The 17,448-nt window shown below is 43.9% G+C and overlaps 1 protein-coding gene across 1 annotated transcript in view; it reads left to right on the top strand.

Moving 5' to 3' along the window:
- The window catches only part of LOC121920595 (solute carrier family 25 member 33-like), a 25,160-nt gene extending 7,770 nt beyond the window's left edge, over positions 1-17,390 (top strand). Inside the window, exons 3-8 of the mRNA XM_042447722.1 lie at positions 11,170-11,346; positions 11,481-11,558; positions 12,688-12,788; positions 14,798-14,864; positions 15,418-15,701; positions 15,863-17,390. Of these exons, the coding sequence (XP_042303656.1) occupies positions 11,170-11,346; positions 11,481-11,558; positions 12,688-12,788; positions 14,798-14,864; positions 15,418-15,701; positions 15,863-16,059 (904 nt within the window). The 3' untranslated portion in view covers positions 16,060-17,390. The remainder of the gene's footprint in view (positions 1-11,169; positions 11,347-11,480; positions 11,559-12,687; positions 12,789-14,797; positions 14,865-15,417; positions 15,702-15,862) is intronic.
- The last annotated feature ends 58 nt before the right edge of the window (positions 17,391-17,448 follow it).

Here is a 17,448-nt window from a genome sequence, read left to right as displayed (position 1 = left end):
TATGGGCAAGTACTGTCCTTTGTTTTAGTACGACCCCCTGGGGACCCCTCTTGGGCAGAAAGTGGGAATGGAGGGCCTGTCCTGGAAAAGGAGGATCTCTGGTCACCCTGAGTTTAGGATCTCCTTTGGGGACTCCACCTGGGCAGAAGGTGGGAATGGAGGACATGTCCGGGGGAAGGAGGATCGCCGTTCACCCTGAGTGGACGACCTTTGGGGATTCCTCCTGGGCAGAAGGTGGGCATGGAGGACGTGTCCGGGGAAAGGAGGATCTCTGGTCACCCTAAGTTGTTGTGTGCCTTCAGATCCTAAGGCTGGGCTCGCCAGAAGTCCTGGAGTTTTCTTGGAATGATGTAGTCAGAAGGGGTCTGCCATCGCCTTGCCCTGAGGAGGCTGAGAGAGTGTGACTTGCCCAAGGGGGGCAAGTGAGTTTCCCTGTCCGATCCTGGGATCAAACCCTGGTCTCCAGAGTGGATCTGCAGTATATAAACCGTGAAGAACCACTGGTCTGGAGGAACATTTTGCCCAGCACTCAGACCGCTAGGCCATACGGCTTACAGAAAATGGCAAAGCCTGTTGTTGAGTCTTGTTAGCTCAACTCTTTAAGTTGGGGACCATTTTCAGAATTCAGCTCAGTGTCCATTGATTCCCTTAATGGCTGCATCCACACTGCAGAAATAATCCAGTTTGACACCACTTTAGTTGCCCTGGCTCAATACTTTTGTTTCTGGTCTTTCCTGATACATGGAGCTCCATGGGTCAAAAGGTGTTGCACAGTGTTCCTGGGACCCAGTCCATGTTGTTTCAGGTTATCCCATTTTCTAGCAAAGTGTTCCTCTTTTTTAACCTGGAAAAATTCTGTATCATTGTATGATGGTAAGCAGACAAAATGTTCCTCCAGACCAGCGGTTCTTAACCTTTTATTGAATGCAGATCCCCTTTAAATACCTTTTGTTGCTGTAGACCACCAAGACCTAAGATCTAAAACCATAAAGTGCAACAAATATTTATTTTGAATTGTTAAATACATACTTAAAGTTGCGGGATGGTGTCAGAACTCCAAAGTCAATTGCCATTCAATGTTCACAGTTCCTACAATATTATAGTTCCTGTTCACTTGCTAGCAATTGCTTTAGTTTTAGTTCTGTCTGCTAGAGAAGGTTGGGGAGAAGGGAATTGCTTTAGATGCTAGTTTCTGCTTTAGATGCTTCTGCTGGGCGATAGTGATGCTGGGGAATGGAATGTAATGTAGTGAAAGACTTTTTTAAATTAAAAATCCCCCAACTTGAGCTGACTAGATCTTGTTTCCTCACTTTCCTCCTCCTTGTCCTTTACTGTTTTTGTATCAGTAGTAGTGTCAAGTAGTGCAAGGAGTTGGGACGCTGCTTGCCAGGCATATGTATGTGCACACATGAGATGCAGAGCAATCCAGCTTGCTTCTCATTCCTTTGTCCAGTGGCATCCCTGTGGTTGCTGTCACCAACCAGGGGCAGTGGGGAGGCAGCAGGGGAGAGGGCTGGGGGGAACAGCTGCACTGGACCCCAAATGAAATACATTGCCCCCCCCCCCAACAGTGCCCACTGCTTGAGGAGGCAATGCTGTGACTCCCAGAGGGCCATTTGGGGTTCAGGCACAAGTAGCCACGTTGGACCCTAAATGAAAGGCCTTGCACACACACACACACACACACACCCAGCAGCATCCACTGCTTTTGCAGGGGCAGTGCTGCAGCCTCTGGAGGGCCATTTATGGTCTCACAAATGTCACACAAGCCGCACTGGGTGTACCCCCTCTGGGGTGTCACTCAGTTAAGGACCGCACTCCCTGCCCCCTCTGGTGACTCCACTGCCTCCGCCCCCACCCTATGCACTATTGCGACGACTGGGCAGGGGTGAGGTTCCTAAAGGCTGAACCTCACACAAACACGTGAGCACACACAAACACATGTAATGAGTTCTGGGCACCACAATTCAAAAAGGACATTGAGAAACTGGAGCGTGTCCAGAGGAGGGCGACTAAAATGGTGAAAGGTCTGGAAACCTTGCCCTATGAGGAACGACTCAGGGAGCTGGGGATGTTTAGCCTGGAGAAAAGAAGGTTAAGAGGTGATATGATAGCCCTGTTTAAATATTTGAAAGGATGTCACATTGAGGAGGGAGCAAGATTGTTTTCTGCTGCTCCAGAGAACAGGACCCAGAACAATGGATGCAAGCTCCAGGAAAAGAGATTCCACCTCAACATTAGGAAGAACTTCCTGACAGTAAGGGCTGTTTGACAGTGGAACAAACTCCCCCGGAGTGTAATGGAGTCTCTTTCCTTGGAGGTCTTTAAGCAGAGGCTAGATGGCCATCTGTTGGGGTGCTTTGATTTGGATTTCCTGCATGGCAGGAGGTTGGACTGGATGGCCCTTGTGGTCTCTTCCAACTCTATGATTCTATGATTCTAATATACACTCCCTCTCTCACAGACCTCCAGAGTAGGGCTCCCTCTGCTCTAGAACTGCTGATTACTCCAGCCACTCACCTGCCTCTTGCCATCTCCTTTTGCCTCTGATTCTGTGCACACCAAAAGCCACAAAGGCTGTCTTTTTGCACAACACAGGTTTTATGTTATGTTCAGAGAGCATTAAGTGTGGGGATGAGAGACACAGACTCATGGCAGGAGCAGGTCAGCAGAAGTGCTGCCTGGGAGTCCCAGTCCTAGAATCCTAGAGTTGGAAGAGATCCCAAGGGCCATCCAGTCCAACCCCCTGTCATGCAGGAAATCACAATCAAATCATCCCTGACAGATGGCCATTCAGCCTCTGTTTAAAGATCTCCAGGGAAGGAGACTCTCTGAGGAAGAGTATTCCACTGTCAAACAGCCCTCACTGTCAGGCAGTTCCTCCTAATGTTGAGGTGGAATCTCTTTTCCTGTAGCTTGCATTCATTGCTCCGGGTCCTGTTCTCTGGAGCAGGAGAAAACAAGCTTGATTCTATCATATCACCTCTTAACTGTCTCTTCTCCAGGCTAAACATGCCCAATTCCCTAAGTGTCTTCTCATAGGGTTTCATCATGGTTTCCAGGCCTTTAACCAGTCGCTCTTCTCTGGACACTCTCCGGCTTGTCCACATCCTTTTTGAACTGCTTGAACACATCCTTCAGGGGACCTTTATGAGATGCGGCCACTGAAGATTGGCCACGTTTTGCTTGAGGGCAGCAGGTGAAAGGAGGCAGATGGGCAGGAGCCAGCAAGCAAGGAGGAAGGCCTGGCTGACCTGCAAGGACTTGTTTGGCCAAGGTGCCTGCTGCAAGTTGTCCCAGCAGAAGGGTGAAAGACAGAGACCTGGTTGCCCAGGTGGCAGACCTAGTTGCCCATGGGGCCGAAAAATCCATGGAAAGTGGACACCCATCATCCTAGCCTGTCTTCTGCCCGGTTGTGCCCACATTGTGCAAAGTCATATGAAGTGAGAGGTGCTACCACCTCTCCTGTTCCTTCACCTTCCTCCTCTTCTCCTCTTCCTTCTCTCTTCATTCCAGGGCTTTCCAACCTTTCCCCTGAGGAATGATAACATTTCCTCAAGCCTTTGTGGATCTCTGTGAGGACATTGTGAATCTACAGAGTGGGGGGAATCTTTTTCTCTCTCTGCAGAATGTTGGCTAGAGAGTTAGCTGCAATTATTTGTTTGCACACCCATCATTTCTGACCTCCTCACTCCTTCTCCCATTCCAGATGCAAATTATTTTCACACACTTACAATTCTAGTGAGGAAAGGGACACATTTAGGGGTTCTTTCTTGGAGCCGTCAAATTTATTTTTGTAGGGCAGTGTGTAGAGTGTGTGAGAGGGAGATCAGGATTGCCATACAATGAAATTCAGACTAGCCCTCTGGTTGGAAAGACAAATACAGTAACTACTACCTTCAAGGCAGGCATTGTATTATAGCAATTGCTGTATCCAATGGAAACAGTTTCCATGGTGCATTTTAACAAAATATTTGCTGCTTTTAAAGGAAATTGTTCCTCTGCTTTCTTGTCCTCGGTTTATGTATTTATTTTCAACATATATGTGTATACATTTAAAGATTTATGTATTCAGCACAATTTCTTGGGTGATAAATACAGTTTATATTATACAACGATGCAGATAGAGCAAGCAAAGGTGGCCATCCAACCTCACTTTAAAAACCTCTGTCAAATGAGAATCTGTCACTTTCTGAGCCCGTTCCTCTGCCAAACTAAACCAAAAGTGGGGACCATATCATTTATGAACAGATAAAAGCTGAAAATATTTCAGAAATGAGCATAGAGGATCTAGATATACAGGTACACCTCAGTTAATGATCTGTATCCATGGATTCTTTATCCACTGATTCAAGCATCCATGGATTGAAAATATTCAAAAAATATGAATTTCAGAGAGCAAACCTGATTGGATTATTACTCTGGAGACCAGGGTTTGATTCCCAGCTCAGCCATGAAACCCACTGTGTGATCTTAGGCAAGTCACAGTCTCTCAGCCTCGGAGAAAAACCCCTCTGAACACACCTTGCCAAGAAAGCCCCATGATAGGTACACCTTAGGGTTGCATGATAACAGTAATTGCTTCTTTTGAAATGCTGGTGTTCTTAAGAAATTGCTTTGTTTTCTAAGCCATTGGTTTATGGAACTGGCTGTTATGGGGGAACAATAATGGAATATTAGGAAAGCTCTAATTCTTTTCCTTTTTTTCCTTTTTTGAAAATACCAAAATCTGTGGAAGCTCAAGTACCATTGGATACAATGGCATAGTGATATTTTAAAATTTTAATTGTTTATGCCTTGGTAGTAGAATAAACAATAGACCACCTAATTAAATAAACTGACGGTAGGTTTTGTGTAAGCAGCTTCAAAATACAAATAAAGGAGGGTGGTATGGTCATCTATAAGGTTTTGTCGGTGTCTGCTGATGCCTAAGGCAGTGAAGACGGATCATAATTGTAGCACTTGCTTGCATCAAAATCGGCAGGAGTGGGCCTCCTAGCACCTGCTAATTGCAATTGCCAAGAGTATTACACATCTGACTGCTACACACTTCTGCAGTGAGAGTCCAAAGGAAGTTAAAGGAGTCTCCCACTGATTTACGTTCTGACATATTTCTTGGTTTTATCTTGTTTTGGTTTTTGGCCTGGCAGAACTATTGGGCTATCCTTCACAGGGATGAGGAGTCCTTGGGGTGACAGCCTATTTAAAATGGAATACTTATGTCTGAAGAACAGAAATATTTGTACTTGAAATGCGTCATAATGTGAACAGTGTCATTGTACTTTATGTCATTGCATCATCCTGTCGTGAGCAATAGAATTTAAGTATGTGGCAAAAGCTGTGTTCAAGTTCAATTCATATTCAATCTGAGATAGATTGTAGTACTGGGAGATTTCAGCCACCCAGTATTTGTTGGAGTCACACTCTGCCAAGAGTCTAATGTCCAAAAAATTCTTCGCTAGCTTTGCTGACAATTTCATTGTACAAAAGGTGGAGGAAGCAGCAAGGAGTTCACCAATTTTGGATTTGATTTTAACCAACAGAGATGAAGTGGTCAGTGGGGTGGAAATAATGGGCTCCTTGTGTGGAAGTGACCATTTCCTTTTGGGATTTGTTATACAGAGGAAAGGGGAAGCCAAATGTAGTCAAGCACATGCTGTGAACTTCAAGAAAACTGATGTCAGCAAGCAATTCAACTGAGGGGAGAAAGTCGGCAAAACTAGGGTGGATGTAGAAAGAATTTTCAGATCAGCTGAGACTGAAAAGATTGAAAAGACAAATGTACAGTATATGAAATGGAAGAAGGAGAGACTACCAAAAAGGAATACAATTAGCCAATACTTGTAGGAGGGAGGTCAGAATGAGCTCAGGCTTGCTAGAGAGGTTAAAAGTAATAAAAGGCCTTTTGGGGGCTATGTTCATAGCAAAAGGAAGAACGAGGAAACAGTAGGTCCACTGTAAAGATGATGATCTAATGTTAAGGTGACAGAGAGAAGACCAAATGGTTGAATACCTTCTTTGCTGTAGTCTTCTCCCAAAAGGGAAACAGTGCTGTAACTGGTGAAAATAGAATAAATCATGCAGTAAGAGGACTGCTGCCCAGAATAGATAGAGGTAGTAAAGGAATACCTGGCTACTCTAAATGAATCCAAGGCCTGTTACAGACTGCCAAAATAAAGCTGCTTCGGGTCTCTTTGGAGGTATGCTGTTTAAATGATGCATGCATCCTAAGAATCCGGAAGCTGCACCAAAGCCGCACTCCAGTGCTTAGGAATGGAGTGTGGCTTTGGTGCAACCTCCGGACTCTTAGGACCCATGCATCATTTAAATAGCATACCTCCAAAGAGACCCGAAGCAGCTTTATTTTGGCAGTCTGTAACAGGCCCAAGTCTCCAGGGTTAGGTGAACTACATCCAAGTGTATTAAAAGAACTGGCTGATGTAATCTCAGGACTTCTGTCAATAGTCTTTGAGAATTTTTGAAGAACAAGAGAGGCTGATTAGATGAGGACAAATGTTGTTCCCATCTTCAAAAGGGCAAAAGAAAAAAAACATTAAAAAACAAAACAGACCATGGTAAAAGGGACCATATTTCCCCCCAAAATGCCATTGGGGTAAATTTATTGTTCCAGCCCATGTGACAAAAACATGTCCCATGTTTTCAGCAAATTATGATGTGACAAAACAGTCAGTTGGTTGGAGCCATTTATATATTTCTAACCCTAAGACATGCACTAGAACCTAATGGAATCAGAAATATTCCACCCAAGAGGTCTTGTGGTTTTTTAACTGTATCTGTATCACTTCAAGGGGTAGGGACAGGTGTCTGGACAAAGCTTTTGTTGTTTTGAATTAAAAGAACACCTATGATTTTTAACAGAAACGGTGTTGCTTACATTGCTCTCTCTGTTCCCTACATGCACACAAAAAGGCTGGTAGCTATTTAAAACAAATGTTCTTCATACCATACAACAATAACATTATTATCAATACAATGCAGTTAGTCAACTCTTCATAAAAACATACAACACTAACAGAGGTGAGATATTTTACAGCAGGTTTGGTGGATAGGCTCGCCGGAATACCGTAAATTAATAAATATATAGTCTTTCCTTTCTATGTGATAACCTCTTTGCACCATGTGAATAGTGTCCCTCCAGTCCTGCTCCCGCTTAGGCTCCTTCATGCTGTAGGTTGGTTTTCCTGGCCCAGTCCTCTCTGTTCACCTGCATACACTTATACCTATAATAATAATAATTATTATTATTATTATTATTATTACCTCACTATGTCCCCATCCCTCACTAGCATTTTGCCCTGCCTGTCTCTAAACTCCAAGTTAGAGCATGACTCAAATCAAAGTGATTGCTCATTTCCCTCCCAGTCAAAGTAACAACACATCCTCCTTTTCCAGAACATATCCTATATCATCATCATCAGCATCATGGAAATCATAGAGTTGGAAGAGACCACAAGAGCCATATCCTGCTCTTTTCTCAGAACTGGGTCCCAGAGCAGCTCACAATAAATAAATAAAATAAATAACTTTATTTATATACCGCCCTTCGAAACATCAGGGCGGTTAACAGCAATATTCAATACAATTTATAAAAACAATACCATTAAAACAGTAATAAAAGAACTTGTGCCAGATCACAAACAACTGACAGAGGGGGGAAGAGGACTCTCAGGGCAAAGAATCAGGGGTAAGCCTGCTTGAAGAAGAACGTTTTCAGCCCCTTCTTAAATTGGGCCAGGGAGGTTGCTGAACGGAGCTCGATGGGCAGCGAGTTCCAGAGGGTGGGGGCCGAGATGGAAAAGGCCCTTCTAGTGGTGTTAACCAATCTAGCCTCCAGAGCTCTTAACAGATGCTGCCCGGTGGATCTGAGTGAGTGGGGCGGATTGTACGGAGAGAGGCGGTCCTTTAAGTACCCTGGGCCCAAGCCATTTAGGGCTTTATAGGTTATAACCAACACCTTGTATTGCGCCCGGAAGCGAATAGGCAGCCAATGTAGGTCTTTTAAGACCGGTGTTATATGACTGGTCCTAGATGTATTAGTGACCAGTCTTGCTGCCATATTCTGCACTAATTGCAGCTTCCGGGTATGGTACAAGGGTTGCCCTATGTAGAGCGCATTGCAGAAATCCAACCGAGAGGTTACCAGAGCGTGTACCACTGTTTCTAGGTCCCCCTGGCTCAGGTAGGGACACAGCTGGCGTATCCGCCGAAGCTGATAACAGGTAAACAATAAAAGATAAAACACTGTAAAACAATGCAACACCCCAGCCTGATCTTTAAAAACTTTCTGTTTTAAGAGGCTGTCTGCATAAGAAGGTCTTAACCTGCCAGCAGAAGGACAACGAGGAAGGGGCCATACTGGTCTCCCTGTACAGAAATTTGCACAGTCTAGGGGCAGCCACCGAGAAGACCCTCTCTCTCTTACTCTTCAACCATTTTGTCCAGGAAGCATTCCAAAAGCTCTCCATTTTGAGCATGGCTAAGAAGCATGAATTTACATTTCTGTGGGTGTTTGTGCTTTTATTTGGGCGTGTCCTCCATTTTTATTGACAGTCCTACATTTTGTGGTGCCTTGTCCTCCTTTGCAGCGATGGCATCTGGTCACCCAGCCTTGTTTTTCCTCCTTTTCACAGCTGATCCTCCTTCCCTTAGTTAGGATTTTGTCACACTGGGGCAAATTTCGGCATTAAAGAGAGATTAAAGCACATTTAAAGTATCCCACAAATAAAGCGAAAATGGTGAGTAATTGTGCAAATGATTATCACACAATTGCGCAAATACAGTTGGCCGTCCGATTTTGTGGGGGATTGGTTCTGGAACCCCCCCCCCCAAAAAAAAACAAAGGCTCATGCTTATTCAAGCCCCATAGGCTTGAATGTTGCACGCCCCCATCCATGCGGCAAAGGTGTGCACACCATTTCAAATAGCAGAGGTTGCCCCTCCATGTATATTCAAGGGTGCGGATCTGAGATCTGCGCATTAGGAGGGATGACTGTAAAGTGATATGGAAAATGCATTGTCACTGAAATCCTGAAAGTAAAAAGATGCCCGTTAATGCTTCTTTGTGACCACTTTAATCGTGGATCTTGTGCGATGTCGTGTGAAACCGTTTTGCGTAATTATGCAACTTTCCAGGTTATTCATGGTTTAAACTCCCAATCTCCTTCATGTAATAAATTCCTTAGACCCCCCAAATGGCCATGGAGGTCAGTGCTCTTTGTGCTTTTCCTCCCTCTCCTCTAGCCATATCCCTGCCGAACCTGGCCAGAGGAAGACAGGGCATGTGAAGGAGTGGGTATCAGATTCTTCTACTTGTGCTTCTTGCTTTTGTTATTCTCCTACTCAAGGGGGAGGGCAGGTAAATAGGCCATGAGCCAGGAGGGAGGCAGGCCAGGAGGCTTTGGCTGTTGGTCTTGCAGGGCTGTCTGGAATTGGGGGTTTTGGCAGCTGCCAGTGATGTCATTTGAGAAGGATTAGCATCTTGGGCATCTGCTGAGGGGATCCTCTTCCCAGTAAATTAATCTGAGCTAGAGGAATCTGTGAATTGCAAGACAGATATAGCAGTCCCTATCTGTCTGAACACCAGCAGCTTCCTTGGTACACCTAGCTAAGGAGCAAATTCAGAAGAGCATGTTCTCCAGCCTTAGGTGAGGCAGTTTGGGGAGTTAGGTATCTTTGCACTGGATTGAGGGTGGGATGAACCAGAGTAGTGTAGTGCTTGCACTGGGATGTGCCAGGGAATATAGTGGATTGGGCAAGTCCATTATGCAACAATGTTCATGACATTTGGCCCTCCCCCCATCTTCCTCCCCTGGACTTTAGCACACTGGGCAGCTTTGTTCAGAACAGGTTGGAATCAAGACGTCAGCAACTGATAGCTGCAAACCCAGATGGTGCAATTGTGACGCACATCCATACAGAAATAGTAGTATGTGAGGAGGAGAGATAGAGAGAGGATTGGTGAGAGCTTCTGTCCCAGTTTGGACAGCAGTTCCAGTTGAAAACTTGATACTGTTTTCAGATATTTATATTGCTCATACACATAGCCAGGTATCCTGTAATTATAGTCTTTAACCAAAAGCAGTCTTTGCTTTAATGGGTTTAAAGCACAAGCTGCTGTTGCCATTGTGTTGTGCTGACAGCCTTCCCTTACACAAATGTTTTGCCACCATGTGAGCATTAATGCTGGACTAAGGAGGCCTCCCGAAGTGTGGCTTCTCTTTGACTTGTTAAGCCCATGTGGAGATGTGGGCTGCATGGCACATCAGAAGTTACATCACATCATTTCTAGTTGCCAGTTTCAGCTAGGGGTTGGGAGAGTGAAAAAGTAAATCATCACATTTACTATCAGTATTCTGTCACTTGAAAGCAAATATTGCTATCATTGAGCTAGAAACTGCCTTGAAAAGAATTGACATGTTTAGGGAACACCCAGAAGCCCCCCCCCCCCAAAAAAAGGAGGGAGGGGGGACCCACAGCCCATGGGCTATACTGACCCCCCCCTTTTAAAAAAAAAAAGCAGAAATTGATATTTGTATAGTTAACAAACTGTAGCAAGAGCAGAATGTTTTGCTTCATCTCTTTTCCATCTCTAGATCACTAATAATTTAAAGGACACTGTCCTGAGTTGGTGATGTTTACTGTTCCATTGGGAAACACATAGTCCTTTGCAAGATCCAAGATAGCTGGCATACATGCATCTGTTGCATATACACACCTGCACAGCAAGCACATGTTTGCCACTCAGTGCTTGTTCATAGAATCATAGTGTTGGAAGAAACCACAAGGGCCATCCAGTCCAATCCCCTGCCATGCAGGAAATCTGAATCAAAGCATCCTCGACAGATGGCCATCCAGCCTCTGTTTGAAGACCTCTAAGGAAGGAGACTCCACCACACTCCAAGGGAGTTGTGTCACTCTGGTTCTCTGAGCTGTATAGATTTGTTTTCCTCCCAAATACCCATTTGCCACATATTAGCCTGTATGTGTTTAGGGTTAGGCATTTGCTCTAAAATGTAGTGTACGGAGAGCCTCTGAAAAGCATGGAAAGATATGTTTCCATAGAGCAGAATTGTTGTCATAAGAGATCCTCCCAACACCACCTGGGGAAACAGGTGCTTGACTCTGGACCTCCTTTTTCTCCCTTCCCAGATTAGGTGGCACGGCTGGAGCCATCTTGACCTGCCCACTGGAGGTGGTGAAGACCCGCTTGCAGGCTTCCCCTTGGGTCCTGAGGCCCCTATGCTTACCAGCGGTAGAGCTACCAGGGGTGAACGGAGCCCTGATCCGCCCTGGGATCCCCTCAGAAGGGATCCTTCGGCTCTTGAGGTAAGAAGGGACCAAGGAAGGGTGTCAGGTAGGAAGGAGAAGCCTTCCTTCATTACCCTCATTAGGGGAGGCAGCTCTTTCTTCACCTGAAGGGATAGGGCACACAATAACCTTTTCCTTTTCTTTTTTCACAGATCCATTCTAGAAAAGGAAGGAATCCGCTCCCTGTTCCGAGGCCTGGGACCTAATCTTATTGGAGTTGCCCCTTCTAGGTAAAATTGCCCTGTGAGGAAGACTCTGTTACCTAAAATGCCAGTGGAGAGGGCACCCAAAAGCAATATTTAATAGGTGAAATTTTATTACGTTGAGTGAAGCTGCTGAGAGGGCTTTGGGCAACTAAAAGCAGGGGTCAAGCCTGTATATACAGGTATCGAGAAACGGAACTCCGGAATGCAAGGTCCAATGTAGTTTTATTTATAACAGCAAAAGGGAAGTCAACTTTCACACAAAAACACGCACATACAAGAACTAGCGATATGAAAGGTGGTAGCAGATAGTGGTTTTCAGGACTGCAGAGGGTGATAGTTACCTGATTCCAGAAGCAAAGGTTCTAGTTGGGGCATTCTGTGAATTGAAATGGCTCAGCAGCTGCCAGCAAATGCTGAGGAGTCAGGCAAGGTACCAGACCAAATTGGTAGTGCCTGAGCAGGTATGCTTATAAGCCAAAATGCATCCCAGGGATGTTTTGGGATTAAGGTGAAGTTCCCCAGTGGGGAGAATAGAACTGGAAGTCTGTAGATGGCTGGACAATCACCATGAATGTTGCTGAACAAGAGTCTCACTTCCAGAGGGAGGTAGCCAAACAGTAAATATACAGTACTTATTTAGTTTAATGTTTAATGTCTTTCTCTCCACTCCCATGGAATACACACACACACACAAAAACCCAAGTGGAACTCAAGGTAGCACTGAATAAATATAAAGCAACAAACAAAAAGATCAAATATTAAAACAAAATTAAATTAAGGATGCATTTAAAACACAAATGGAAAATAGAGCACTATGGAAAATGCAGCACCCAAGTGAGTCCCTTCCTCAGCAATTGTGAGTGGCCAAAAGCTTGCCTGGCATTTGAGTCCATCTATTTGATTATTAAGCATTTTTATACAAAATGTCACTCTGCTATTTATACTAACACTATTGTTAGTGCAGAATAGAAGACAGAAAATAATTTATGACTCAAATGAGCATTCTAGTCACTACAGAATTCACATTCTTATTGTAAAGAAATCATGGAAAGAAGCATTTTAAGTCCCTAAAACTCCTGGAAACAAAATTTTAAAGCTAGATTTTAGTTGGAAAAGTAGAATAAATATATCTGAACCCCCTCTCTTTTTCTAGGGCCATATATTTTGCTGCATATTCACAGACGAAGGAGAAATTGAACACCGTGCTGGTGCCAGAGTCCAAGAAAGTCCATATGCTTTCGGCAGCTTGTGCAGGTAAATATGTGCCTCATAGAGAAGTACATTATAGTTTTACACTACCTCATGCATTGTGCCCTTCTTTTTCATGAAGAATGAAGATATTTGACATGAAGACTAGCACATAATTTATATGGTTTTGGGAAAGTCATGGTTTCTGCACTGCAGAGGCATATGTGCACTCTTCGTGAGTGTACACATGTATGGGGATTATCACACAGAGCCTTACCATCCTTGAAATGTGGCTAAATCACCCATAAAGCATGCAGGTGCTATAGCCAATCAAGCTCGCCTCCCATGATTTAATTGTCATTGAGGCGTCCCGCTCCTCTCCCATCAGCAAAGCATTCATGGAGCAGCCATTTCTCCAACAACGGGAACTTCCGTTATTGGAGAAATGACTGCTACATAGGTCTCTCTTCTGGCTACCTACAAGGAGGTGCTGAAATGTTCTCAGCCCAAGAAAGAAGGGAATGACCTAGAGCCATGAGACTTATATGATATTCCACATAGTAACCCTGAAGTTCAACTCACTTGGCACATCATTCAAGTTTCTTTAATACTGACAAAAAAACAAAACACCTAATGTCTGGTCGCTGAAATACTGCTCTGCTGCTGCTCTGAATCATTCAAAACTTTCCTTCCTTTCAAACTGTTGTTAAGGCTTGAAAAAAGGAAATAGTCAGATGAATGAATAAATGAATGTTTATTTCTAGACCACTATTCCTTAGAGATCATAGTGGTTTACAAAATTTAATGGAGCAAGTTCTGATGAGTTGAGTGGATTGTCTATGCACTCAAGCCCCATATTTTCCAAAACATCTATTGTCTTGTCAGCCCTGTGAGCAGGTGAATCATACTACAAAAAACACCTTTCCTTAGCTTCCATCACTGTTTTTCCTTCAATGCCTCCTTTAATCAGCATAACAAGTTGGAGAAGTATTCTGCATTAACTGTGTGGCCCTCCTGAAGATAGTCATCAAAATGCCTTCCTTTTGCCTTCTCAACATCTGTGGCTATGACTTTTCTGCTGATCTTTTGAGTCTTCAATTTCTTTGGCCGCCTTGGAGAACCTTAGTGCTGCCATTGCAAGGACTGTTGTTTGGTCTTTGGATCATAGGGATGTAACCATATTTCATCAGTAGTGATGGGTTATTGCAAAATATTATCACTGGATCATTCATAACCTTTGCAAAATCAACTTGGACTTATCCATTGAATTTCATTTCTGGTCAGCATTCAAACATTTTAGCTCCCACTTGGCTGACAGCTTCTGCATAGCCAACTGCTCATGAATTATAAACCCAGTGTATTCCTGGGATATTTCTATTGTCTCAGCAATATTGTTTTCACTGAGATTCACTGATCTGCTAAAATCAGATCATGAACATGATTAACCATTTCAGGAGCTGACACTTTTGAAGACCTCCTAGACCTTGCTACATCTTCGGTCTCAAAATCTCCACAATGAAAGTTGGCACACCATTTCTTCACAACTGAGTATGATGGACACGTGTCACTCAATGTTTGCATCTTATGAATTTCCTTTAGGGGTTTCCTTTTCAGGAACAGGAACTTCATGATGGCTAGGAGTTCAGCACTTGAAAATTCCACATTTTTGTTGACATACTTCTGTCAATGATCTGGAAAAAAATTAGAAATTAGAGCTATGAACCGGCAAATTGGCAGTTTACAATTCAAAAGAACACTCTTTTAAGCGACAGTGGCAAATTTTAGTTTCAAATTTTGGGAAGCAGGTTTCCCAAACTTTTCAGCACCCCTGCATCAGTATTTTTTTGGTTTGAAGCAACCCATTCTTATGTCAAAGAGCCTAAAATGAGAGTTAGGCCAAAGTGGGTAAGTGATTTCCAGCAAAGGGACGACAAAGCTAAAATTAGATTCTATAGGAAATGTTTAACTTAAGCACTTTGAAGTGCCACTGACACCCATGAAAGTGGGTATGATATTCCATTCTCAGAAATTGTCCAGAAACCATCAAGTTTCATGTTCACATCTCCTCTCTGCAGGGGTCACTTCTGCCACCTTGACCAATCCTATCTGGCTGGTAAAAACAAGAATGCAACTGGAGGCCAGGTAAGGAAGTTAGAACTTTGCTAAGAAATTATTTTGGGGGCCAAATTTGTTCCTGCATGTGATGGAAAACCAGAAGACAAACAAGAAGAGTAATTGGCAAGCTGTACACTTGCTTCAGCTCTGCATAAGCACAGAAAATCCTCAGAATCTGGCCCTGTATACAGAATGCAGAAGTGGAAGTACCCCAGCTTTGTCTGTATCCATGGCCCTTAACTTAACAGTTAGACATGCACTGAGTAAAATTTTCCACAGATAGGAGATAGGCCTTCATTGCCTCGTGTGTTTTTCTGCCCCTCTTGATAACTACCCTCAGGATAAATTGTGCAAAATTGTAAACATTGCAGAATCTAGTGTATGCATAATAAAAAGGAACTATACGAAGTTACCTTATATGCATGACTTGCACAAGGTTGCAGAATTTTGAGTACAAAGAAATCAGATTTGGGGCACACATTTTTATTGCATTTGTTAGCAGAGAGGGCACAGAACTTGTGGTTATAGACAGAGGTGGGCAGGGGTGTTCCTAAGTGCTTTTGTTTCACTCTTTCTACAGGGCCAAAGGTGAGAGTTGCACAAGTGGCCTTCAATGTGCCATGAGAGTTTACCACACAGAAGGGCTGAGAGGCTTTTACCGTGGGATTACTGCTTCATATGCTGGCGTCTCGGAAACCATAATCCATTTTGTTATCTATGAAGCACTGAAGCAGCGGCTGAGGGAGAATCAGCCTTTCCTAGCCGCAGCCCTTCCCCTTCCACACAACAGCCAGGACTTCTGTGGGCTGATGGTGGCAGCAGCCATCTCCAAACTCTGTGCCTCATGCATTGCCTACCCACATGGTGAGTTGCTCTCATTTCTATGCTTTCCTAAAAAAAAAAAGTCTAGATTGGATTGTGGGAGGGGGGCTGGGAATTAGTTTCCTGGCAGCTGCTCCCCCCAACCCTAGGATGAAAAGCGGTTTGCTCACCTCTGCTTTTTCTTTTCTTTCTGTTCTCTGCAGAAGTCATCCGGACAAGGCTGAGGGAAGAGGGCTCACGTTACCTCTCCTTTGTGCAAACTCTGCAACTTGTAGTCAGGGAAGAAGGTCCCTCAGCTCTTTACCGTGGGCTCCTGCCCCATCTGATGCGCCAGATCCCCAATGCTGCTATTGTCATGGTCACCTACGAACTGGTCATTCACTTGGCAAGAAAAATGTGACCCTCCTTCTCCTTCCTGACAATCAGCTGAGGTTGCTCACAGCATTGAGGTATATACAGTGCCTTAATGTAATTCATGTGCCTCCCTTTTGGACAGCTGAGGATCAGCTGCCCTACTAGAAAAACCCTGAAGTCCAGTAGCCTCTCAATAATCCTTTGCTTGCCAAACCTAATAACTGATGAAGATCTTTGTGCTGGGCCTCTGTCAGATGCCAGAAAGCATCCACAGATGATGGCACATCCAAGGATCAGAGGTACAGCTGGAAATATGTGCACTTCATCAAGGAGAATCAACAATCCAGAAATCAAAGGGATCTACCAGAAATCATGTTCATAAGCAGACAGACTTCAGTGTCCCTGACAGGCTGGGTGCTAACATACTGGTTGTGTCATTCAGGGAAGAGACAGTGTTCTGCTCTACTTCTCCAAGGGTTTGAGCCAGGCTGGCCAATTAGCAGAGCAGCTGCAGCTAGTTTTTAAGGGAAACAGTGGGAAATTCTGTGGGGAGTGAGGTAGTGCAGATTTGTGGGTCTCAAAATTGAGATGTCCTACACCAGCACCACTCTGTGACTACAGTTTGACTCGACAAGGCTCTGCTTGAATGTTGACTTAATTTGCCTGATCAGGTAATTTGGCCTCTCTAGTTCACCTTATGGTTACCCTAAGTCAGAAACAACTTGATTGCACATAACATCAAAAACAAGCAGGATGTGTATCCCTTTCTAATTCAGAAATCTTTCTCCTTGCTTTTGGTGAGAGCCAGAATTGTGCATGGGATTAGAATGTTACCTGAGATGTAGGAGAACCGAGTTCTAGTCCCTTCTGTGACATGGATGACTGTGGACCAGTCACTGACCTACCTCAGGGTTATTGTGAGGATAAATGTGCAAAGGAGAACCATATAGTGAGCTTTTTGGAGGAAATATGAAATATCAATTTACCTAACTGAGAAACTGAAATACCAGCTATGGAGAAGAAGAGATCTTGCTGTGAGTGGCATCTGCAGTCACATTCAGCAGGCTTCCTTACAGGTTTTCACTTGTAGATTTTGCCTTCTTAAGAGGAAGACAAAAAATCCAAGGAAGGTTTTTTTTTTTGGTGTGTGTGTGTGTGTAATAATAGACAGGCAGCTAGAATGGGGACATCATCCAAGAAGAAGGAAGGCTGTACTGTGGTGATGTGAAGAGCAGCCTCTGTTCCTTCCAGTGAAAGCCTGGTGTATGGAACTCTGGCTTTGATGCTCAGAAGAAAGATGCAATAAATTTAGCATAGCCCTGTGTTTTTAAGTTAATAAAATGTTCATATTTTATTAATAAAACTGCAAAGCTGCAACATTGCTCTTTTCTCACAACACATCATATAATGGCCATAATTTGGATCCAGGCACATT

The sequence above is a fragment of the Sceloporus undulatus genome, chromosome 2 (assembly GCF_019175285.1).
Source record: "Sceloporus undulatus isolate JIND9_A2432 ecotype Alabama chromosome 2, SceUnd_v1.1, whole genome shotgun sequence".
NCBI lineage: Eukaryota > Metazoa > Chordata > Lepidosauria > Squamata > Phrynosomatidae > Sceloporus > Sceloporus undulatus.
This window is presented reverse-complemented; position numbering and strand designations above follow the sequence as displayed.